Source organism: Ursus maritimus, unplaced genomic scaffold (assembly GCF_017311325.1).
Source record: "Ursus maritimus isolate PB19 unplaced genomic scaffold, ASM1731132v1 scaffold_28, whole genome shotgun sequence".
Classification (NCBI taxonomy): Eukaryota; Metazoa; Chordata; class Mammalia; order Carnivora; family Ursidae; genus Ursus; species Ursus maritimus.
The window spans coordinates 19,114,494-19,141,001 of NW_024425341.1; the positions used below are offsets into that span (position 1 = coordinate 19,114,494).

The 26,508-nt window shown below is 42.1% G+C and overlaps 1 protein-coding gene across 1 annotated transcript in view; it reads left to right on the forward strand.

Annotated features, from left to right (window-relative positions):
- The first annotated feature begins 5,944 nt into the window (after nt 1-5,944).
- Nucleotides 5,945-26,508, forward strand: part of DLC1 (DLC1 Rho GTPase activating protein) — a 44,718-nt gene continuing 24,154 nt past the window's right edge. Inside the window, exons 1-2 of the mRNA XM_008710881.2 lie at nt 5,945-6,047; nt 21,262-21,333. Coding sequence (XP_008709103.2) covers nt 6,011-6,047; nt 21,262-21,333 — 109 coding nt within the window. The 5' untranslated portion in view covers nt 5,945-6,010. The remainder of the gene's footprint in view (nt 6,048-21,261; nt 21,334-26,508) is intronic.

Genomic DNA, 26,508 nt, shown 5'->3' on the forward strand with positions numbered 1-26,508 from the left:
GGGGGGGGGGGGTGTCAAGAGCTCTGACTTGGTGCCATTACTCCTGGGCACCCTCCTTCCCTGCATGCTGAGCTGCAAGGCACTGGGCTAACTGGGTACCCGAGCTGCTAAATGAAACTCTTTCAAAGGAGACTCTACTGTAAATATTGTAATTATCTTAGGAAAGAGTGTCCATTGATTTATCAAATTAGGATTGAGAATTCAGTATATTCAAATCTTCCACTGAACTATTATAGAATTGTATCTGTACCTATTTTCCACCTAAGATTTTTCTCCTCTAAGTCCTCTTTTCATGTTTTGTTTGTTTTTTGGTTATTTATTGAAGTATTTTTTATTGAGATATAATTGACATATATAATATTGTATTAGTTTCAGAGTTGAAATGTTTTATATATATAAATTATATAAATAATTATATATAAATATATATATAAATAATTATATAAATATAAATATAAATATATATATATATATATATAAATGATCACAATAAGCCTAGTTAACATTGGCATCATACATAATCACAAAATACTCTTTTTGGTGATGAAAACCTCTTTTTTTTTTAAAGAGTTTATTTTTATTTGACAGAGAGCACAAGCAGGGGGGTGGCAGGTAGAAGGAGAGCGAAAAGCAGGCTCCCCGCTGAGCAAGGAACCCCATGTGGGGCTTGATCCCAGAATCCTGGGATCGCGACCTGAGCCAAAGGCAGATGCTCAACCAACTGAGACATCCAGGCACCCCTGAAAAAAAACTTTTTGAGAGAGAGAGTGTGTGGGGCGAGGGGGAGGGGAGGCAGAGGGAAAATCTTAAGCAGGCTCCAAGCCCAGCACTGTGCCTGACAGGGGCTCAATCTCATAACTCCGAAATCATGACTGGTCTGAAATCAAGAGTCAGACACTTAACTGACTGAGCCACCTAGGTGACCACATCTTGTGATGAGTCCTTTTAAGGTCTATTCTCTTAGCAACTTTCAAATATATATTACAGTGGAATGAACTATAGTCACCATGCTGTATTTTATATCCCAAAGTATTTATTCATGTTCACTGTTGTTTCACCAGCACACTGCCTTTTCCAGGGTCTAATTATTAATTGTTGAATGATAAAAGTACTGTGTCAGGCTGGTTCATATTTCAGGCTTAAGTGATTATCCCCAAAATAGACTTTTATTACATTTATGCAGGAACAAAGGTCTCCCCCTCTTAACTAAAAATATCACTGGTAGACTAAGTGGCCTTCCCCATACTTTAAACTTTTACACTGTTCAAAAGAAGTAGTCAAAAAAGTTCTGATCGAACAAGGGAGCTGCTCTAGGTAAAATTAAAAGGGGGTGAATCTATTTCACTGCCCAATCCTCTCTTTTTCTCTTCTTTCCCCATCTGACACCTCCAGCATTTGGGTTTTAAACATTTCTGCAAAGGCTAAATACAAGGGTGGATAGTGGGGGAAGAACCCAGACGTGGGTAAGGGAAACTTTTAAACATAAGTGAATATTTTAAGGACAGTCATTAATTTTCCAATTTAATTATGTCTCTTAATTGAATACCGTTTAAAAATTATTTTCAAAACTTTCTATTATTTGTCTTATTTCCTTTGAACATTACAAATAAATTTTTTTCCACACTGATTTCCCAATGCTCCATTGAACACAAATTATATTACAACATTTTCCAAGCTCAGGAGGCTTTTAGTTCCTGTGGGAGAGAAATAAATTTCCAAAGACATTGCTTGGCTCATATCACTAGAGCAGAGGTTTAAACTTGTTGCCCTGGAGCTAAATGAAGCCCAAAGTTGAAATTACTCGGAATGGGTTTAGATTTTTTTTTTTTTATTATTTGCCAGCATCTAAAAATTGGAATTTGAAATAAAATTACAGAAAGCTAGGAGGCTCTTGAACAGTCTTTAAACCCAGAACCACAGGGCTGCTGTGTTAACATATGCCAACAATCAAGGGAGCCTGACTGGCCCTGCCCCCTTGGGGAGGGTCTGGATTCCTCAATTCTCCCCACCCCACTCTGGCTCGCCTTCCTCACCAGTATTATCTGCCTGAGTGCCTATAGACTTTTGAGTTTTACTCTTTTTTTTTTTTTTTTTTGAATACGTTATAGTGGAAAAAATGCTACAGGATTCTTTGGGCAGTATCAATGATATTTAGTATCAATCATTAATATAGAGTAGGAACCAGAGAGGTGACCTGTTAGTCATTTAGCTTTATGTCACGCCATTTAGGAACTACCTATGTGATTTTTCTTGCCTTGGTAATACACAGTTAAATGTGAAAACATCCAAAGAGGGTAGGATATCCCTGTGAGTAGTTTCCATGAACCTGATGCCCAAATTGAGAAGAACATGGCAGGAACTAAACAGCACAGGTCCTTGTCCTTGAGTCAAATTGTGGCAACAAAACCTGATTTAATTTGTGATGGTTTTTTATCGTCATGTGTTGAAGGGGTTTTGGAGGACCGTAGACTTCTGGTGGGAAAATGGGCCACTTAATCCCTCCCTGTTAGAGTCCAGTGTTTCAATACCCAATGCAAATCAGCTAACAAGCCTAGTCTAATGTCATCTACCCACAACAGAAGAAAGGAAACGTTGGGTGATGAGTTAAAGGTTCAATGAAGAAGAAGGAGCCTGAGCTGTCCTGGGGACCCTCATTCATCTGGTAAAGCACCCCTGTTTGTTGATACTTTTAATGACTTTTCTACTCCTTCTTTCTCCCAGTTTGTAAAGGCTCCTCAGATTCAGAAAGGGTAAAGTCAAGGGCTCATTTTGTTTTGTTTTATTCTTCTCCTGGGTGATTATTTAAATAGAAATCGCATGTTTTTGTTTGATGTGCCCACTTAGTAATATGTAATAATAATGGCTAACATTATCGAATGCTTATTATGTGCTGAGCACTTATGTGCATTATTTTATTAAGTCCTCATTAGAAACCTCATAAGATGGGCACTAGTTCAACCTCCTTTTTTAAAGATGAAGAAACTGAAGTTTCAGAGGCAAAATAATATATTCATCACACAGCTAGTAAGTGGCCTGCTACAAAAGTCCTGCTTTCAACCACTATTCACTCTTCTAAAAGTACAGCAGCCTTCAAAATGTAGCATGTCCATTTCTAAAGCGGCTAAGAATTAAAACGATGGGGGCATCTGGGTGGCTCGGTCGGTTAAGCATCCAGTTCTTAATTTCAGCTCAGATCATGATTTTGGAGTCTCGGGATCTAGTCCTGAGTCGGGCTCCACACTGGGAACTTAAGATTCTCTCTCTTCTTCTCCCTCTGCCTTCCCTTCCTCTAAAAAAAAAAAAAAAAAAAAAAAAAGAATTAAAACTATGAAAATTGGATTTGGCCCAGGACACAGGCTATGTCAATAAACCAAAGAACCAAAGAACGGAAGAAGGTGATGAGATTCAGTGAAGGCCAAATGCAAAGCAATACCTCACCAAGGAAAATGTTTTTGGAGTTATTGGTATTATTAGATGATGAGCAATCCACATAGCAGAAACCTCCAGAGAAATATGATGAAATTAGAGACGACCCAGGGAAGACATCAGTAATCAAGGAGAAAGGAATGGAGTTTGAACAAGAAGAGACAAAAAAGAGTAGCATGTTTTATTCTGAAATACTTAGTGGAGGGTGGATGTATAGGGATTGCACAAACTCCTGGGACCCTAAATAAATTGAATGCAACTTCACCCAGCTAATAATTAACATTAAGATTTTATTCTGAGAGTTGATATGCTTTGGAGGAGATGCTATCTATATTTTTAAGGTTTGAATTTTTAATAAATAAGGGAAATTAGTATGTTTAGGAGGTATATTCCTATTTTGTAAATTTAAAGTACACACTGCAGCCTGAGTGGTCTTTTCAAAATGCAGATCTGGCTATGGGATGCCTTCGTTCATTAACATAGCTTCTCACTGTTTATAACTGTAAAGGATAAAACAACCCTTAGCACAAACACACAGGGAATTGAAAAGTTCTTGCCCTTACTTTTCCAACTTCCCCTTGAATCACACTCTGCCTTGCTGGCAACTGCGGGCATTTTGACAGTTCCCCCAGCATCCAAATTTCAGAGGGAAGCTCTTTCTTCTTTCTGTCTTGGGCTCTACTTCCTGCACCGTCACAGCACCTCTTTTTCACATGCTCCGTGTTGCTTCCCCACCAGACTGAAAACTCTGTGCAGACATAGGTGGGGGTACCCTTGCTTACCTTGGCCTCCCCAGCAGTTATAAGTAGGTATAAGGCCTTGAACTATCTACTGAATAGAGCCCAAACCTGAAAGGCCATTCTCCAGAACCAGAATTCTGATTTGGGTGCATTAGAGAGCCAGTAGAGTTAGCATTTTTATTGTTTTTTTAAAAACTGGGGTGAAAAAGAGTCTTCTGTATGTAAACTAAGGAATGCCTATGAAATCAATACATATTAAGCTATATTTAAGACAAAGTCTCCCATTTGCATTTAACCCTATTTTAAAAACTCTCCCACAACTCCTCTCTCCCCTCCCCTGCTTTATGTATCTCCCCCCAAAACACTATGAATATTTCACGTATTTACCTTGCTTATTGTGCATCTTCTCCAGTAGGAAGTAAATTTTAGGAGGGAAGGGATGTTTGGTTTTTTTGCACACTTCTGTAGCTCCAAAGTCTAGAACAGTGTTTGGCACACAGTAAATGCTCCTGATACATTTTTTGAATGAATGGATTTAGTAGTTTTCTTTGTGCAGAGGTAATAGGCAGAAAACACCAATTAGCCCCAAAGTAAATTTTCATGAAAACCTGGTCTGAATTTTTAAAAATCTTTCATAGGTGGTATTCAATTGTGATCTTTAAAAATGAAGCTTCCTATTCTATCAGGGGCCCCCAAATTACAGTGCCTCCAAATCACCCAAAGGTTTGTAAAAATGCAGATTATCACCATCAGAGATTATAATTCTCTGATATAGAGGCGGGGCCTACAAGTTGCAGAAGCTGCACTGGGTTGAGGCGCAAGGCCCATAGTTTGTAAAACACTGTGAATGTGCACACACTCTGCTCAACACGTTCTGAGTAAAAATTCAGTCCCTCTCCAGAGCAGCGTTAATTACTTACATTTGTTCTCTACCCCTGCGGGCTTTAGCAATGAATGACGAATGACCAAGGGACAGGTATCTTCTCCCCATTTTACAGATGAGGAAACACTGACTTTTCATCCCTACCTCCCGCTTCCCCTTCGTTCCGCATATTTATGAGGTTCCCACCAGGATATAAGGCAGAATCATAGAGATTTTAAGTGTGCAAAGCTACCAAGAAAAAGAGGGAAAGTGAGCGGTATCCCGGAGTCCAGCTCATACTTCCCCGGCAAGTAAACGCCTCGAGGGTTTGCCTTCACCCCTGAGGCCAACCGTTGGACAGTTTGGGACGCTTCCCCCTGCAGACGTGGAGGCCAGAGGAAAATATTCCAGCCGGGGGCAGAACAGGCGCAGGGACGGGGGCGGAGGGCGGAGCCAGAGTACCGCCTCAGGCTGCGGCTGGTTAGCCCAGCGGCGGGGAGGAGGTAAGGGGCGGAACAACGGGGGGCGGGGTCCGGGGCGGGGCCTGAGGCAGGAGGCCTGCGGGAGGCTGCGGCCCACCACCTAGGCGGTGCGTAGGAGTCCACGCTGCCTGGCCTTGTCCCTCCCCTCGGGGGCGGACCCTGCGGGAGGGCGCGGCCGGAGGGGCGCGCGGGAGGCAGAACGCTTCAGCTGGCAGAGCGAGGGCGCTTAGCTCCTAACCCGGCCATGGCCGAACTTCGCAGCAGGAGCGACTGCTCCGGTGCTTCTCGCCCCTCTCCCTGAGCTCTCTCTCCTTCCTCCTCTGGAAAACCCTGCGTTCCTTCTGGGGCCGTGGCGAGGGGCACGGAGCAGCGAGCAAGGATGCGCTGAGGACCGCCAGCGCGCGCGTCTCGGGTGCCTCCGTGGGTCCAGGCGCTGGAGCTGAGCTGCCTCGGGCTGCCTCGACTTTCCTGCCGCGCTCCCGCCACCCCCGCCGCAGTTGATGTGTAGGGAGAAGCCGGACATCATGATCCTAACACGTAAGCTAGACTTGTGCCTTGCCGTCGGGCCAGCCGCGGGAGCCAGCTACGGAGGGGACTCGGCGCGGAGGAAATGTCACCCCGCCTTGTCAAGTCGGTGCCTGTCGTTCTGTGCTTTTAAACGGCTTTCCGAGGAGGCTCGGGACCGAGTCGCCCAACTTTCTCGGAGTGGAGGAGGTGGAGTGTGGGAAAAACAAGGGTTATAGTTTGGGGAGGGAGGTCTTAATTTCGGGCAATGACCCCTGGCTACTCACTGCTTAGGGGTCGCGGGCCGGCGCGTGGGGTGGGCTCCGGAAAGGGCTGCTGGCGCGGGGCGACCGCAGCTAATGAAGTGAAGCTCACGTTAACTTCGCTCTCCGGCTGGGGACGCGGAGTCGGGCTAGGGGTGCACGCCGGGTGGGAACACAAGGCGGGCCGGCCGCCAGCGGGGCTGAGCCGGCAGCCCTGCTATTCTTATTCTAAGTCCCAGGCGATGGCCTCTGGTTCCGAGGAGCGCGGCGCTACCGCCTTTCCACTATCTTCCCTCCGGGGATCAGGGCTGGGTGCTTGCAGCCCTTCACGAGACAAGTCCAAAATCAGCGCGGACTCCCTGAGAGTTTATTATTTAGGAATGTTTAGGCCGCAGTGGCACTTGGAAATAGCTTTTTAAAAACTGCTTGAAAGCAAATTCGGGGAAATTTTTTTTTTTAATTTCAGGCTGTTTTTGCTCAAATATTTTAAACGCTGGAAAGTAATTCCAACTTAGGAAAGTCTCTGGTGGCTGCGGGCCCCTGGAGAGCGTAGAAGCTATTTAGGAAGCCCCCTGGTTTGCATGTGAGAGGCGCCTGCAGGGAGGGCTGCCCTGTGCCTTCACGTGCTGGAACATTGAATCGGGTTTCCTAAAATGCCCGGTGGAGATGCCCACACCCTTGGCTCGGGAACTGGCGCCCGCGCTGGGCGAGTTCCTGGGCCGGCGAAAGGAAGGAAGGAAGGAAGCACGCCTCCCGACCTGACTTTTTTCGTAGCGAAGTCCCGGCTTTTGAGAACCCTGCCCCATTCTGCCTCTGTGCCCCTGTCCCCATCTCCGAAGTCATGGGCTGAGACTTTGATCCTTCGGAGAGAGTTTCTCCCCTGGCCGCAGCACACTGGCCATGCCACGTGTAATTTGCAGATTATGGTTATTAGAATCCGTTCCTCTTTCCAGCGCACAGCCCCGTGTTGCGAGGGGGGAGATAGAGCGGACGGTGAGGCTGGCGAAGTAGAAACCCTGGGTCCGCGGCCTGCTAGCTAGGCGCATCTGGGAAGTGTTGGGACCTCTCTGCATCTTCTTCATTAGCAACACGGGCGTAATAACTATTTACCACGCGAGGAGGTTGAGAGGATCAAAGGAGCTAATACAAGCGCTTAGCACGTGCCTGCTACTGATGCTCCACTGATACCCAATTTATGCTAATTACTGTAGAAGGAAACTCCTGCGTATAGCTACCTGCACCACGGGAGAAGAAAACCTTGCCGCATGCTCCTTTTGAATGAGCCTTTTTACACCCAACATAGTTAGCGAATGGGTTCATTCTAGGGAATCAGAAGCTCTTTCAGCCCTTATTGGTGAGGTGGAGCCGTGCAGCCTAGGCACAGCCATCCATTGCAGAAAGCTTCATGAGGGTGGCATGCATATATGACGCGTTGGATAGAAGAAAAATCACAGCTCTGGACAAGGTAGAATACTGAGTCTCAAATTACATTTTTTTTTCCAAACTCTGTTTGCTGAAGGGATGAGGGAAAATAATAGCCCAGCAGAACTCTGAATGTAAATCTATCAGCAGCTCCAAGAGGTTGACTAATTCAGCATCCATCTGGACTGCAGGCTGGTCCTCCGCAGAGATAATTTGCAGACCATAAGTGTGGAATTAATGGAGGCACCCAGTGCCATCTTGGCTTGCAGACTGGAGCAGATGGCCAGAGGGGTGCCCTGTAAGTCAACAGCCCCCCTAATAGAACAACTAAAGTCCTGGGGAACGAGTGTCAAATAGTTAGCAGATGTGCGTTCAGAAGTTATTTCAAGACATTTTCTGAGAAAATGTTGGCAATTCCGTGTATTAACTTTTACTGTGGCATGCCAGATTTACAGCGTGGCCCAAGCCTGACTGCATATTTTTTTCATTAGCACTACTGTTCAGAGTTTAAAATGAAGTACAGCAGACTGACTTTCTCTCCCAGCTGCTTTAAAATTTTGCTTTTGACCCCCCACCCAAAAAAAGAGGATTTTATTTTAATTCAATCTGAGTGACCCTTACACCAAACTGGCCAGAAGCTCAGTGAGAAATAGGGTTTCATTGACTTACCTGTGACTTTAACTTAGCAATTTTAGTTCTTATGAGAAACACCATTTACTCCTTAAGAGTGAAAAGGTTGAATAGTTAAGCAATTGACTATGGCTAATTGAAGGCAGTGTTCCAAGGTTTCATACACTGAGCCAACCAGAGGACTTCCCATAGTTCTGGAAGGAAGGTGAGAGGCCAGTTGCCCTTTAATCTAAATCCTTTTTGTTGTTTGGTTTTGGTTATTATTTTGTTACTGTTGAGTACTGTAGTTCAAAGAGCAAAGACTAAGCAAAATTTTAGGGTGTTTTTACGTTAAAAAGGGATATTGATTGCTTCTGAAAAATATAACAGATTAATAGAAAAACATTATGATTGAATAAATTATTACTGAGAAAGAGTGAAAAATGTATGTAGTACTTAAACAGTTATTTGTAGAACTAGTGTGGGGCTTAGAGGGGATATGGCAGGCTCCATTAAGATGCCTTCCAATCAGAGGCTTGTTGGGACTCCAAGAGGTGGTTTGAAATACAAAAATAAGTACTTGAGTTTCCCTTGGTGTCCCCGTGGAGATTTTAAGCCATGATGCAATGTTAAAATGAGAGTGGTATTTTTATAACTGGGGCAGGTAAATATGCCATTTGAAAATATTCAGGAAAGGGTGATTTGGTCCAGAAGAATGGGGGCATCCAAAGTACAGTGGGTGAAGTGAATTGTACATTTTTGAAGAGAGCCTTGTTCTGGACAGGATGGTCCAGTATTGTAAACACAAGTTTCTCATGCTTAACTCTCCTTCCTAGCAACAGGAAGACGGAAATGAGGCCATGCAAAAAAAAAAAAAAAAAGGCCCTGAAGGGCTCCAGACAATACTTGACCCACCCTAGCATTTTCCCTATACAGCCAGAAGAGTTGCAAAAGTAAAAATAACTTCAGATGTTTCCCCTTCCTCTCTGGATATTGCCAGATCACTAAAGATGGAATTCTTGGAGCTTTAGAACACTGTAGTCAAACCTGGCCCCATGGTATAATGGGCATCAAAGCTCACGTCATGCCAAGGCTGTTCTCAAAATTATAAAGCAGACCTGGGGACAAAGGTGATCTTCATTTTCTGTGTTTGCATAGTTCAGTGATTAAAATTCTATGAGTTGGGATCCAGTAGAGGAAAGAATTAAATTTCTAAACATGGTCATTCCCCTGAGTTTCACTGAGCGCTCATTTTAACAGGATTGACCCCTAAGATACTTTGGAGTCCTGGGACTACAGTACAAAGGAATGATGTACAGCATTCACGACCTAAAAAGTTTTCCTTGTTGTGGTGACCCAGGTGAATTAACGCCCAACCATAAGATGGTCACATCCAAGCACTGTGTCCCTAAGGAGCGTAGTCCTCAGTTCCTCTTCTGAAATTAAGAGGAAAATGCTTTGCTGGTGCAGTTTTCACAGTCATCCTTCTGATTTTAGGTATTTGCGTATGGAGGAGTTCTGAGACTTAAGGGTCATTCCTCTTTTCAGAAAGACATGCTGTAAGATTGAAATTTGCTTTATAGGAATGGGTTACTGGTATGAGTGCCATCAGTGGTGTTTTCTTTCAACCTCAAATTAGTCAGAAATCTAATTAATGTGAAAGGGGTAAGATTCCCAGCTGAGTAGGGCTCTTCCTGTCTGTCTGCCCTTTTCCTTGTGGGATCCTGTGTTATTCTTAAGGATTATCATGATCAGTGATAAGGAGTAGGGAGTGGTCCTGCTGGGGGTTCTTTAATTAGATCTACTCTGTCTCAACATTTTTTTCAGTATACCTTCCTTGGCATGTTGGACAGCGAGAAAGCCTTACATATTTAGCCTGGGTGTTTTTATAGTCTCTCACAAGTAACAGTCAACTGTCTCTAGTATGAATGCTGCGTTTTAATTTTTATAAAAGAAATCCAGACTTTTGACAAAATACTAATAGTAGTGTAGAAGCTGAAATTGATCATGTAGTTCACTCTTATTGTCACATTTTAACTGTCTCCTCAGCGACCCTGGAAAAGCAGGTGTGATCATTCCCTTTTTACAGATGAGGAATCAGGGGCATGGAAGAGAGCGTTCCATTCCTTGCCTCAGATCACTCACTGTACATGGTGGAGCTAGGATTTCAATCAGGTCTGTGTGGCAGTAGCGTGCAACTCTGGGTGCTCTGCTTGGCTGCAGCTGGTTCGATGTAGAAGACAATATTTGGTGGCCCTGGAGAGCCTTGCAGTCACTTTGCAGTTTCCTAGGGGGCTTGTGCTTCTAGGTGGGGAGTTACAACTTTAGGATCCAAAATTGACAAATTCGAGGTTTCTGTGCCCCCTTTCTGGGGCCTAGTGCATGGACACTTGTCTTTAACATTTGGGGAAGGAATCTGGGATTCCATTTTCTAGCTTCTCTGGACTGTCCTGAATAATGTTTTCTTCCGACAAAGTATCTGAAAATAATATTTCTAAGGGAAAATCTTCCAGATGTCAGTGAAAACATTTGAATAGCATCTTGATAATGTCCTTGGACAGCAAAGGGTAAAACATGACACCTGGCTAAAGCCCCTATCATCCAGTGCTCAGGTGGGAGGTGATTTCTCGTAATCTTTCATCCTTGTATTTTATTTTGCTACTGAACTGAGTTTCACAGTGGAAAATATACTCCTTTTCCATTCACACAAACGTCTGCTTGGTGGCCTTTTCATGTCTTACCCCCCTCCTGTCCCCAGGAGGAAAATCAAGAAGTAACTGAAGGCTGAGGTCAGTGAAGCTGGAGTCCTCAGATGCCTCTGACACCTCCCATCCACATTTTGTTCTCTTCCCGCCCCACCTTCGAGTGTCCCGCAGAGAGGATTGGAGGCAGCTTCCTGAAGCTTGTCAGAAAGGCGCCTTCCTTCTCCTTGCAGGAGTCTCTGGAGGATGTGTGAGGGACAGAAGTTTTCCACACCCTGGGGTTGTAGCATTTCCCAGGCTGCCAGCCCTGAGGAAGCGGGAGAGGAAGGGACGCTGGAGGTGAAATGGCTGCACTACAGTCTTGCCCTGCCCTTTGTCACACCCAGGTGACAAAGTAGATAGAAGATGCTAAAAATCTGAAAATCATCTTCGTCTCCAGAGTCTGGAGAAACTATAAGCGCACAGGGGACAATCTCCACCCAGCTCCCATTTTCAAACTAGATAGCATGAAAAAGGGATCTTCCATAATACTTGTGTATTTCTACAAGTTGTATCATGGGAAATTCCAGAACTCTGCAAAGGCAGCCTAGAAAAACATTGCCTCTTCCCCAGTGAGGGGCAGCTGAGATGCCTGGAAGTTCAGTGACTAGTCCAAGGTCATATGTGTGTCACATGGTGCTTCAGACCCCTTCCTGCCCACATGTGTAAACAGAATGGGGATAACAACAAAATGAGGTCTTCATGTTTGTAGGAAAAATGTATCCATATAAAACCAGAAGCCTCCCTAAACTAAACAGATGTACCCGAATCAGATTTTAACCATTAGATCGTATGTGTCTGGGGGAGCTGGTTATCACCAGCATTTTTAATGAAAATAATTCTTTAGTTCACCTAGAAGACAGTAGTCCTTATTTTTTCTTACACTTTTTGGCACAAAACTGAGAATGTCAAATCATCTGTTGTTTCCTGTTTGAGGTTAGACATAGGAATACCTAATGGCAGCTCGTCTTCACCAGTATCTGCCATGTTTTTATTTTCTTTGGTCTTTGTGTCAGGCAATTTTATGTTTCGTTCTTTTCTTGAGTTCCTTTTTTTCTCTGTGTCAGAATGGACTAAAACCAGAGTGGATAGTTTCTTTAGAATTCCTCACTATTCCCTTTATTTCTAATTTAAGGCTCCTGTAGCACTGCAGTTTCCACAGTGTTTCTGTTTCCCACACTAGGGCACTATAGAACTTGGGGCAAAAGCAAAGATTAGGGTTGGGAGTTACGGAGTAGAATAAGTTTTGCTTATATGTAAATGAAAGAATTGATGTGCCTGCAAACCTTTCATCATGGAGATGGGGGGGAGGGTGTTCCTTCAGGTTTGTAACCAGGTATTTTACCTTGAATCATAAATTATGAAGGAAGTGAATTATATAATCTTAAAACAAATGCTTCATTTTATGAAAAAAAAACGAGACTCAGAAAAATAAGGGCTCTTCCAAGTACGTTTCCTTTCTTGAAATTGTTTTCTTAATCTCTACAATTTTCATCTTTAAAGGGTTTTGTATTTTAAGAGCTATTTCAAGTCATTTTTCTTAGCAGTGCATGGTTGGAAATGCATAAATATTTGCTTTAGAATATTAGAAATGTGTTTGCATGTATGTAAACCAAAGGTGTTTTCTTTTTTTTAAATCCACCCCACATAGAAGTGAAATAGAAAGATGTGATGACGCACTATCCGTTTCCTGAATAGTTCGTTTTCACTTAAGTTTGACTTGTTTGTGCTGGGTAGTAAGTACCAATTTCTGATTAGCTGGGAGATGTTTTCTGTTCCTGGAAATAACTGGATCGGTTTAGGTCTGGAGTACCTAAGTTCAAACCATGTCAACCATGGGCTCAAATGAATACAGAGCCATTTGCCTTTGTGAGGGAAGAGCACATATTTTTTGATATGAAAAAAAAAAAACCAAAACAGTATTTTGCAAACACTTGAACTAAATGATCCCCAAAGGGGATTTCAGTTGATTTCATTTTGCATTGCTGGAGTGTTTCTTCACGTGCATAATCCCAGGTGGAGGCTTGCAGGGTGTGTCTCAGAGTTTTCTTCTTTCAAGGCAAAACCGTTTATTAAGTTGTCATCATATCATTGGGCAAAATGGGTCCTTTTTTCCCCCTTTATATCATTTCTAGGAATGTTCTTTATTAGAAAGCAACATATCTGCCTCCAGACCTCAAGCAGGAGAGAGAGGGGGGGAAAAAAAAAGAAAGAAAACTTTCCCAAATTTGCAGTTTTTTCTTGTACTGAAAAAATAGTCTGGTGATTTAAAAGTGAGAGTAATCTCTGCAGGCAGTCCAAGTATGCAGAAGGTGCTCAACCCTGAGGAGAGCAGGTGAGTTCTGGAACCTTGAGCAAATTACAAAAACTCCAAACCAGCTTCCTCATTGGTGAAGAGAAAGGATGAGAAGCTCCAAGAAACATTTCAGCACCCAGCCCAGTACTGAGTCTGTAGAAGCCAGGATGCTGCTGGCGGCGGGAGGGTGGGGGGGGACGACATGGACACAAACAGAAGAGCTCAGTAAGCAGAGGAAAATTCAGGATTTCCCAAGTGTGTTCCTCCAATAAAGATGAATTTTAGTGTGAGAGCTGTAGACACCCACAGAAGCACAAATATGTAGCGTTTTGAGTTCCCTATAATATGAACAGAGGCTTCAGGAGACAGAACAAGGTGTTGATCTGTTAAAAACCAAATTAGAGGGGCGCCTGGGTGGCACAGCGGTTAAGCGCCTGCCTTCGGCTCAGGGCGTGATCCCGGCGTGATGGGATCGAGCCCCACATCAGGCTCTTCCGCTATGAGCCTGCTTCTTCCTCTCCCACTCCCCCTGCTTGTGTTCCCTCTCTCGCTGGCTGTCTCTACCTCTGTCAAATAAATAAATAAAATCTTTAAAAAAATAAATAAATAAAAACCAAATTAGAAATTTTAGCAATAAACTTAGGTCAATTCGCCAAACTGGGGAATTGAACCAATGTTTTGAGAGAAGAAAAATGTCTCCACATGTAATTGATGATATATCTGGAAACTTAACAGTAGAAACGGAACCTATTCTAAAGGTTGTCTTAGAGAGAAGGGGAAGTTGGCATAAAGGAAAAATCAGAGTCAGAACCTTGGGGAATTTACAAAGCCTGTGGCAATCCCAGGTTTTAACAGATGAGGAAATAGGTCCAGAGAGTATTTTCTCAAGGCTACTTAACAAAGCAATGCATTCTTTCCCGGACTTGTTTTCCTGACCTGTTACAGGTAATAGTTGGCCCTCTTTCTGTGGCGGATTTTTTAGAAAGCATCGAGACACTCAGATGCAAAACTGTTCTACATGTGAGCCAGTGATGTTGGCTGCTCTTTGGGTCCCCAGGCTACGGAGATGCTAAATGTGCTCCATGGGATAACCTGCTTTCCACTTCATGCCGCCTTCGTTTCTCAGCATTAGAGTAAATCCGACTGCTCGCCATTCTTTCACAAACACCTGGGCTTCAGCACCTCCTCCTGACTTCCTCTGTCTCCTTCACTGTGAATCTTCTCTTCCCCCATCCAGTCTTCCATGTGAGATCATCACCCCTCCTCAGTAAAGGCCGAGCATAAGCCATGTGCTCAAGCAGCCCCGTCCCACCTCTGAATTCTCAGGCCCCATCGCAGTCTCCTCTGTACTCTATTAAGTATCGTAAGTTCTTAGTTTACTTTTTTTTTTTCTTTCTTTGTAAGAAAAAGCTATGGCGTGAATAATACATTTCAAACTGGTTGCTCTGGTAGGTAACAAATAACTTTTTTAAATGGAATAGAAAAATGTAAGAATGCATTACGTATTCTAAGTGTTATTCGGTGGAACTTGTTTCAGTTGGCATATGCTTATACAAACACATGTGTTTATATACGTAAATGTGTGTGTGTGTGTGTCTACACATGCATACATTTGTGTACCAGGTTATAACATACACTGTATTTCTTATTGTGTGTCCTGTTCAGAAAAATTACGACTGCTTCACTGGAACAAAAATCATACTGTGTTTATGTAATAGTTATTTATTGAGCATCTACTTTGTGTGCTGTAGGTGCTTAGACTGGATCAGAAAGTAAAGTAGACAAAGAAATTTGCCCTTTCGGAGCTTACAGAGAGGAGAGAGAGAGAAAGTGAACATAGTAAGTAAAGGTTTGGAAGGGGAAGAAAATAAATCAGGAAAGGGAGTATGGGGTGGCTGAGAAGAGGCCAGTGTGGCTGTATCAGATGGCAGAGGGAGATGGGGTGACCGACGTGGTGTATTAAGAAGCTAGGGTGTGTGCGCCATAGTTAGGACTGGGGTTTTCACCTATGAAATGGGGACTCATTGGTGCTGCCTGTACCAGGTCACTTGGGATTTAACACAAGGACCTCAGAATAGCCCTTAGGAAACCAGATCTTTCCTTAGTAGATCTTTCCACGTACTCAACCCGTGAATTACCTTTCCATTTGGCCTCCTGCTTCGGGGCAGGAACCTACGTCTGATCGTCCCCGAGCACAGTTGGCAGCACACTTAACAGATGTCCAATAAATAAATATTGAGTGAAGGGGGACGTGAAGGATGGTTGGCTTCACTTAAATGTATGATATACTAAAATATACCTAAAGGTGGATCCGGGTCAGCTACTGTTAGGCCAAACATCCTTAGAAACTGAATTAGTATCGACTGGTCTTCCAGAAGCTTCCTAACTGGGTTCTTTCAGAATATGCACAGCAGATGTTTAGAATGTTTTTAGGCACCTGAGGGTAGGAATGTTGTTAGTTGCTAGTCAAAATCTTTGCTGTGATTAGATAACATTAGAGTGTAATAAATATTAATATAGACATTCTGCTGACTTAGCCCATCTAGGAATTCATTTTACATAGGTAAATCCTGATAACTGGTCTTCGGCAGTTGTGTGTGTTTAGCATTTATTTTTATTAACTGCAAAAAGAAAGGGGTTCATATTATAGTTTAGTCTGTTTTTGAAGGAAGGAAAATAGTAACAGATTCTCTTTTCCTTCAAACACGTATATTTATGCTTCCAATGTGGAAGAGCAGTCTTTTCAGGATAGACAAATGAATTAAGAAGCCTTTCATAGGTGTGCCTCACCCAGCATGGGGAAGGTGGGACAGAGAAGTTGATGGGGTGGAGATGGGGAAATTTGGGGGCGAGGGGGAGAACAGATTAAGAGCTTTAAGGGTGAGAGAGCATGATACCTCTTGGGAACCCCAACAAGTTCAGTAAGACGAACAAACCTTGCATTTGGAGGCCTTCCAGAAGCCAAATGGATAAAGCAGAGGCCAAATTTAAGAAGGTTGCGGGTTTGCTGAGGAGTTTGGATTGTATCTGGAAGGTGGTGGAGAGTCATTGAAGAATTCTAAGCAGGGGGGTGACGTAATGAATTATGCGCTTCATAAAAGCGAATCCAGGGGCTCAGGGACTCTTGGACTAGGATAGGTCGTGGGCGGGGAGGGGCAGGGAGGGGCAAAGCGTATCACAGAATTCAGTTGCGAGACTCTGAAGGTATTCCGGGCAGAAAGAGTTCCCAGCACAAGAATACAGAGAAATGTTGTCTGACTCCGTGGTTCTCAATCCTGGCTACCCTTGAATTTACCTAGAGAGCTTTTTTTTTTTTAAAGGCACTGCATGGATGAGAATGAGAAAATCCAGATGCCTGGGAGTGGGTGGTGGGTGGTGGTTTTAGAAAGCTTCCCCCACGTGATGCCTACTGCCTACAGGCTGAGAGCCCCTGGATCAAGGTTTTGAAGCCATGGTTTGCTTCTCCGGTGGGCTGCCCTGTAAAGCCCTCCCATCAGGGACAGATGGGCCGTTGGTGCCCAGCTGCACAACAGTCCTGTAAAATTGGCCACCTCAGTGGAGGCCGGAAAATTGGTAAGAATCTTCTTCCCTTGGAGGGAATCTGTGAGTTGGGGAGAGAAATGAGTTTTGTTTTGGATCAGAAAATACCACCTGCCTTCACACAGTGAATGTGCTTCTTTCTCTGTGGTTGTAAAAGCACCAGCATTTCCATGATCTTTGGTCACAGGTCTGTCATATTTGGGGGAATCAGGAATCTGAGGTTTTCTTGCATTCCTCTAATTCCCTTAGACTTTTATTTAAGCGATACATTCCATGTAGCTGTGGCATTTGCCTTGAGTCCTGATTTTGGTAGCATGTTGTCAAAGAAGGCAAAGAGCCTGATGGCTCCCGCTGTGAAGACAGGGCACACGGAAGATGGAAGTCATGACATCCCACTTGGACCCAATTACTGTTGCTCAACCGGTTGAGATCAGTGGGTTCAACAGAATGATGACAGGGTTGGGGGATTTCTGTTTAACTCACTGTTGAGGGGTAACGGGAAGGTAGGGTCATCCCATCATGCCAGGAAATGTGCAAATATGGACTAATGGTTCCCAGCCTTACACAAAAGGGTCTCCTGGACCTCATTCATTTTAAAACTAACCACTAAAGCTGTTTCCAATAAATATTTCCTGTTTCCTCCTTAACACATTTGTCTGTTGTTTGCTCAGAGAAAACCCAGGCATTAAAGTGACATTGTATTTCCATTGTACTTTTAGTTTCTGATGGCATTTTTGCCCAGTGGAGAATGTTTTTAAAAAGTCATCCACATAGTTGCATGTCCTGAAGAAAAAGTCATACCTTTAGAACCAGTTAGAGGCCTCCAAAAACGGGCACAGGGGATTTAATGACTGAAGTAATGCAATGTGTTCATGGTTTTAATATTTTAAGTGTCACTCGTATATTTTTTAAGGGAAGAAACTGTCTTGCTCATTTCCTCTTTCTTTTGGCGGGGGGAAGACAGAAGGAGAGAGAGAGAGAATCTTAAGCAGGCTCCCCGGCCAGCCCAGAGCCTGACATGGGGCTCTGTCTCATAGCCCTGAGATCATGACCTGAGCCGAAATCAAGAGCCAGACGCTCAACTGACTGAGCCACCCAGGAGCCCCTGTCTTGCTCATTTCTATGCATCTTAGTTCTCTCTCCACTATGGCATTTGAATATAAAGAAAACTCATTTTAAGACGTTATTTCTCCGCTTGATTCCTCATCTGTGTGTCTTGGGGATGATATGAGTAATCCATGTTTTAGGATCAGTGTGAAAAGTAAATGAATTAATATGCCTTAAGTACTTAGGTCCTTGCGCATGTTAAGCACTCAATAAAAGTTAGCCATTGATAGAATTGTCAGAAAGCATCTGGGAGGTCTGCCCAGAGGAGGCAGCATTTGGGATGGACCTTGAAGGATGAGTGAAATTTGACCCTGAGAAGATGGGAGACGTTTCATGCCAGGTAGTCACGGTGGTGTATGATGAGCGTTGAGTTTACTTTAGCTGGGAGATAGAGTAAGTACAGGGAGCTGAAAAATTACGTTGCGTGCCTCATGGAGAGCCTGGAAAACCACGCAGAGGTGCTTAGACTCGATTTTCCAAGTAGTGGCGCTCTAATGAAGTTTGTAGGGAGAGACAGGATTGAGGCTATAGATTTGTAGGTGTAATGAGCCAGGACTGGTGGATGGTTTCCCTGAGAGAGGAGAGAATTGGAGACGTGGAATTTTAGTTGGGAGACAGGAAGGAAAGTAATGGTTTAGTTTGGGGTGGGGGGTAAAACCAGAAGGGGTGTTCTCTACCCGACTTGGATATAGACATGGGTTCACTTCATGTTAAATAAAATGAAAATACTGATTTGTTAAAAATCAGTCTTACGTTGAATTGTTATTACCATTTTCATTTGGTAATCGGAAAGCGGTGGGAGTGAAGTCGATAATTATTCCATTTTTTAAAGAATCAGTGACAACTTTTAATAGTTTTTCCTATGCTCTCATTCTGATTTCTACAGAAACGGTGTATTAAGTTTTCATTTGTTTTCATTTCTTAAATGTCAAATACATATAGATTTGCCTATTTCCCGTGGTTTCACATCTAAAAGACACATTTTCATCTGTTTTAGGGTAAGGAAAGGGAGGGTAAAATTTCTGGATCTCGGCAATTCTTGAAAATACTGCTTTTTAGCCATTATAAGACTTTAATTAGATTATCTGCTGAAGACGCAAACCTTTGTCTGTTCACATCATTTATTTCTAGCCAAGTGGCCCTGAGCACAGTGGCTATTTGGACACAGCTGTTTAAATGAATTTGTGGTCATTTGGGAGCTTTTCATTTCCTTAGTGTTGGAAAGTGAGTAAGAGAATGACAATTCAGCAATAGGCATTTATGGGCTCCTGAACTCACTCGAGGCCTTAAATGAGCAATATACATGAGAACACTCGGTAATTTGTAAAGTACTATATAAATAAATGTAAATGTTTTTTAGAAAACACCTTGCATCTTACCTGCCTCTTGGCAGGAAGCCATTTTAATTAGAAAATCAGGAACATGCTGGAAAAAGGTGGCAATATTGGCGGGTGTGAAGTGTGCCTAATTAAGGCTTTTGTGCGTATGCTGATCCAGTGTCATGTCTGAGTCTAGTCAAAAAAGAGTGGGCATTGAGAATTTCTGGCTGCTCACCACTTGTTGAGTAAAATATTAAGAAAGCAAGCGCATTTACTTTTGAACAATCTGTTGTTCAGAGTGTAACAATCTGTTCCATGGAAATAATGTCTAATTAGTCAGGAGGAGAGAGTTATTTAAAATATTTTTTTTTAAACAAACAGTTAGCTTTTTTCCTTTCCATGTCTGTCTTTGAGCACGAGTCACAGAGATAGAGGAAAAAAGTTTCCTCGTTCTTTAAAATAAAACGTTGAGCTTTTATGTTTTTCCAGCAATACAGTTTTGTAGAAATTGTTTATTTTATAATTTTATGTAAAGCTGCTTTAATTTCTTTCTGAGATAAGGTGTGCATATTAATACATGAAAAAATCGTTAAGTACAGGTAATTCACACTGGACAATTCTATATATATTCTTCTATTCAGCGCAAACATTGAAGTTTTCCACATGTCTGTCATTTTATCCTCCAACCCCAAATTCACTCCTAAATCTCGTGTTTAAAAATGCTGCTTTCATCGCCATACTGAAAAGATTCGTGAAAATAAACTTGGCCATGCCATTTATTTCCACTCTAGTGCCTTTGCTGTTTTTAGTTGGGGTCTTAAGTAACTCATCAGAAGACAGCAGGTTGTTTTTCTCCTTGGATGCTCCGTAAGGACAACCGTACTTGCTTTAATGAATTTGAGTGTTCTTAATTATCTTTCTTTAAAGGCCAAGGAACTCATGAAATAATAGGGGGGAAATGCTTTGAAACCGTTAAGTTACTAGGCTTAAGTAAGATACAGGTACTTCTCCTAATATAGATAATCTGCCTCCATCTGGCTCAGAGGAGAGATGCCTGATGAAGATTTGAATCTCGGATAAATTAAGCAGTGTCGAGACATTTATAAATGAGTGAATCCCTTTACATACCTAAGTAGTCTAAGGTCTGTGGAAGGTAGGAAGAAGAGTTGAAAGAATATTCTTTGTGCAAGCAGAGAAACTAATGAATGTGCCCCAGACCTCCTGTGTGAGTCGGTGTTAACGGGATTGTAAATATGTACTTGAGTGAGTTTGAACACAGGGTGTCCGTTGCTCTTGGCTTTGCCGTTTATCAATACTATCTACAAGATGTTAGAACAGGGAAGTAGAGCTTTATTAGGCATTTCAAGCCTGCCAGGATCCTGGGATTTATTGACTTAATGCCCTCTGGGTCACCTGACAGCCTGGGTCTCTGCTGCTGGCTGCACCTGAAGGCACATTGTCACGGCACCTGGACCTTTGCTGCGCGTCCTCTGGGGGACAGAAGGTCTGTTCCTTTGGTCAGGTTAGTTCTCTTCCAGGGTGTCACCTGTATTTGGTGACCTTCTGATGAGGTGAAAAGTGAGCCAGGTTAGACCATCTAGGCTTAAAATTATTTAATCCCTCTTCAACCTGCTCATGATGTCCTATTTTCATCATCATTCGTAACCAGAACACACAAGCAGCACAGAGTCACCTACTGCTGCGACCCCATTTTTATTTTTCAAGGAAAGATAAGTAAAAATGCCTTTTTTAAGGTCTGAAAAGGTGTACCATATTTTAAACCATTTGAATTAAGCTGACTTTATGTAGGTATATGTGGATTTGTTTATTTTGCTTATCCATTGTCAACAGATGTATTTTGCTTACTAACAAAATCAGAGTTTTTTAAGGAAGAAAGCATGCTGACGTGCACATGACTGACATGTCTGTCTGTCTTCGGTTCTGTTGCAGAAATTGAAGCCAAGGAAGCTTGTGATTGGCTACGGGCAACTGGTTTCCCCCAGTATGCACAGCTTTATGAAGGTGAGTGGAGGATGCTGGGCTTTTTTTTTCCATATTCCTATCCTTGGTTGATGATATTACTGATCTATGATTTATTTTCAGACATTTTATTACTTATTAAAACATTTCATTAAGAGGGGCGCCTGGGTGGCACAGCGGTTAAGCGTCTGCCTTCGGCTCAGGGTGTGATCCCGGCGTTCTGGGATCGAGCCCCACATCAGGCTCCTCCGCTGTGAGCCTGCTTCTTCCTCTCCCACTCCCCCTGCTTGTGTTCCCGCTCTCGCTGGCTGTCTCTATCTCTGTCGAATAAATAAATAAAATCTTTAAAAAAAAAATTTCATTAAGAATACGTTGTAGCAAGTCCTAAGACCCCTACCACTCAAAACAAAAGCTAGGACCTTGAGAATCAATGCATCCAACGTGTTGTTCCATGAGGTCCCTCTGCCACCCCCTCCCCAAAGTAACTGTCATTTTGAAACTTCTGTTTGTAATTTTCCTGCTTTTCTTTTATATAGTTTTATGGCATTTTCTTAAAATATATATATTTTTACAAAGTTGCTTTTATCCTTGTAATGGTATTGTGCTCTATGTTATCTTGTAGGATTTCGTTTTCTTCACATCTTCTGACACTTATATTAAGATTATTCTATACTGTTTGTCCCTCTGGATCACTTGCTTTGACTGCTGTGTCCATTGTGTGGGTAGACGACAGTTTATTCACACTCACACTCTGATTGGTGGGCATTTTGGCTTTTTCTGTTTTGCTTTTGTATACTGTAGGCTTAGGAACATTCTTGTACAGTTTTGTACTCTAGTGGTAGATCTGCAATAATTTGTCTTGTCTGTATACCAAGGAGCAGAATTACTGGGTAACAGAGAACACGTATGTTCAGTTTTATAATGCAGATTTTTCAAAAGTGCCTGTACCGATTTTCACCTCTACTGGTAATATATAACGATCCTGTCTGTTCATGTGCTCTCAACACTTGATACTGTCAGGCTTTAATTTTTGCTGATCACATGGATACATTTTGACTTCCACTTCCCTAATCATGCATGATAATGCTCATTTCTTCATATCATCTGGCCATATGTATTTGCTCTTCTGTGAAATGTCTGTTGCCCATTTTTCTTCTGAGTTGATTACACTTTTCATAATGATTTCTAAGAGCTCTTTATTCTAAGTAGTAAGCTTTTATGGATCATGTGTTGCAGATCTATTCCCCTGGGTTGTAATTGGGCTTTTTTACCTTTGCTTAGATTTTCATTTGATGAATATTATTTCTTCTGTGGCATTTCAAATTTTTAACTAAGGAAAATGGACCTTAAAAAAAAATGAAGATCTAGGCTGAATTTATACTCCTTCCATTTGTCATCAGTGCCCTCGGGGTCACTCAGATGCTGGCTGAGGATGAAGAACTCCCCAGGCACGGCTCATCCTGAGCCTCTGGCTGCCCAGTGTGGGTAGAGCATACCATGCACATGGCGAGGTGAATAGGCTGTTCATTTATGAGGGGTTTTTATCATACTCTATGTGAAATCATTTTAAAAGAATTGTAGTTATGAACCGGTGAACTACATTTTTTTGGGTAATTTGCAAGCAAAGGTTGGGTGAATAGAAGTGATTCCTAAATTGAGAGTAAGTTAAATGACTTAGAGAGCTTCTTCTACGTTGAGCATTCTGTGTTTCCATAACTCTACTGAGATGATGATACTAGATGTCTCGCATTCATTCATTCATAATCATTCATCCACCCATCCATTCAGCTAATCAGTAAGCCACTATTAATTCTACACCAACAGGATGCCCAACACTGTGGTAAATGCCACATATTTTATAAAAATTAAAACATAATTCAAACATCCAAGAAGACCTTTAAGGGATTGCCAGAATCTCAAAAAACAAACAGAATTTTGGTTGATTTACATTTACAAAATACATCTTTTTCATCACTTCAGAAGGAAGGGGGATGCTAGGAAATAGCTACCATGTGACAAAATTTCTAAAAGATCCAGTTGAAATGATGTCACTTAAATATTTTCACCAAAGATGTTCAACTCTTCTCACGATAAATAATTTTAAAATCATGTCTTTTACTCTTCTCTTCTTCTAGGATAATAACAATCAGACTACTAACTGTAACAGTGGCATTGGGCTCTCGGGGGGAGCTAGTGATCATTGCCAACCTTCTTTAACACATGAGCAAAAAGCGCATGCTAAGAGTGGGTATAGTTTGTAAGCTTGGAAGTGCTAGACGTGATCAGCAGGTTGCCTTGAGGAGGGATATGGAGTGGGTGGGTGGGTACTCCCCAGAAGCAAATCAGGCAGAGACCATAGAGATCATTTTTATTTTCCTAGCTCACGCAGCTAAATTAATTCATTACCTAACTTAAAATACCTGGTCTTCTTCACTGTAGCCCAGACTGAATGTGCAGTATTTTCCCATGAAGTTGGATTCAGAATTATTTTATTGCTAGACTGTGTTGAAGATCTTATTATTCCTCCATTATAGAGAGAATATTTCCAATTCCTTTTTTTTTTTCTCGTTTCTCTCTCTCTTTTTTTTTTTTTTTTTTTTTTTGGTACTTGGTTAACCTGTGTGCTTATTATGGTGGAGTTGCTTATCTTTCCTTTAGAGAGCATTTCTGACCTATTAACATTTACAGTATCTGTGTCTTTCAGAAGGGCTTGGAGGTGGGGAGGGCTGGGGAGGGGCCACCATTCTATAGCATTCAATTCACAGCTCCCCTGGAGATGGGAAAGGTAATTGCATTTGCAGTGGCATAAGGTGGCTGTCCTTTTGTTCCTTTTGTTCTCCTGTTTAGAAATTAAATTTCCTTCAATTATGTTCATTTTTGGTGTTGATTTGCTGCCAAGCAGCACTTCTTGTGAGTGTCTGTTTGCTAAGACTCCTTTCCAGTCTCTGTCTTACTTCTTAGTGAATCCTAAAATTCAGACTGCATTTTCACGGGATGCGTTTGGGGTCTCTTCACGTTTATAAGTCTTTTGAAGCATAAGCCTGTTTTGGGGATATACTGTATATTGTTCTGGGTGATAATTTCTGCCCTTCATCCTGCCCTGCTGTGCAGGGTGAGGGTACACACAGTCTACACCAACCCACACATTCCTTGGCTTCCTGTTTTGCTTTGTTTTGGTCTTTGGCAATTTATACTTCCTGCCCTTAAACTCAGGCTGGAAGATTGAATCCTAACCTGAAGAACTCTGAGAACTTCTATACATCAATACATCAGTAAATCGTACATCAATAAATCATACCTTTTAAAAACTGGTCCTTTCAGAAGAGTCTAGGCAAACAAGAGAAATTTATTTATTTAATTATTTTCACTTCTCTCGCACATTTAGTCCCTGCCTACCCTAAATTTTGTCTTGTTTCGTTTTGTTTTTTAACAGAATCTTAAAGTTAATTTGGATCAGAAAGGAATCTAAGGTACAGTTCTGGGTACACGAAGTTAGAATTGTTAAAATAACAGAGTCATGGTCTCCTATACACTTCACAGACATGTGACCTTTTAATTTGCATTTATAGATCTGATGTTACCCTCTGCAAGTATTAAAATTTATTCTTTAATGTCAGCTCTGTTATTTAATACTTAAAAGTTCTTGATGTCTGCTCAAAGTGAAATAAAATGTGACAATCTTCAAACAGCTTTACAGTCTGCCGTATTTACTAATAGCTTGTTCACTAAAGCCTACAGAGTTGGTCTGTAAAATAACAAAGAGTTAAATTCCTGCAGTACTAAGTTTCACATATTTCATCATAAATCTTGGGCTGCCTCATTGGTCTGCCTACTTTATTCAGGGAACAATAAAGGTAATCTAACTCTGTGCCTTCAGAAAAAAGAATCAGACTGTAACACTAATTATGTTGCTTCCACTATTTAAAAAAAAAAAAAAAGGTACTCTTAACCATTATCTCTAGCAAATAGATTGTTAAGAATAAGGCGCTCTATTCTGTGAAACCAGTGACGGAAAGTTGGAAACCATGAAAATACAGCAGTCAACCCAAGAATTTGAACATTACTAATCACTTGCATCTCCTGAACTCCTGAGAGCTGTGTCTATCCCAATATAAAGCATTAGCCATTTCAGAGGCCATAGGGTTGGATTTTTGGTTTTTTGTTTTGTTTTTATTTTTGTTTGGTTATGGTAATCCCAGTTTCTTGCTGTACTGATGTATTTCACCCATTCCTGACCTACAGAGGGGCACAGAAGAACTCTTACTCATCATATGATGTAAGCATTCTACAGGAAAGACCAATTATACCCCAGTAGCTGGAACTCCAAAGAGGGTAACTTGTTTTTATCTAGTGGCAATTCCAGAGCTGTTGTAAATTTCCACAGTGGTGCTGCGGATCTCCCTCCCCTCTTCTTTTTTTTTTTTTTTTTTTTTTTTTAAAGATTTTATTTATTTATTTGACAGAGATAGAGACAGCCAGCGAGAGAGGGAACACAAGCAAGGGGAGTGGGAGAGGAAGAAGCAGGCTCATAGCAGAGGATCCTGATGTGGGGCTCGATCCCATAACGCCAGGATCACGCCCTGAGCCGAAGGCAGGCGCTTAACCGCTGTGCCACCCAGGCGCCCCTTCCTCCCCTCTTCTTAAACGTATTTATCAACAAGGGATACAAAAGGGAGTTTTTCTATTGAGTTGACTTTTTCCCCCTTTCTCTTTTTCACTTCTGATATAACTTCTAGTATTTTAAGAGTATTGAACTCTCCTACAGATTAAGGGATTTGGGATTCCATTGTTCTCCAGCAGCTTTGTAGCTAGCCTTTTGTTTTAGGGGGAGTTCTATAAACTCCTGAAAAGCCATATGGAAGTGCTAATATTTGTTTAAAAATAGCATATCCTGAATTCTCTTTAGCTTTTGATGTCATGCAAATGGTTAGATGCCATTTCCTACCACTTGCCATTGTTCTGTAGACCTTTCCTTGGCTCAGTTTTCCCTGACCTCTTCCCTGATCAAATGTGAGCAGACACACATGGAAAGACAACAGCAACAACAACCACCACCCCATTGAAAGGAAGCATCCTTCTGGTGTTGATTCTGGCTGAAACTATAATTTATAGCAGGGATCTGTTGCCTGCTGATTTGTTTCAAGGTGGAACAGTGTTTTGAACCACTTCTCTGACAAGGGATATTTGAGTCTACAGACCACTTTACATCGAAGCTCC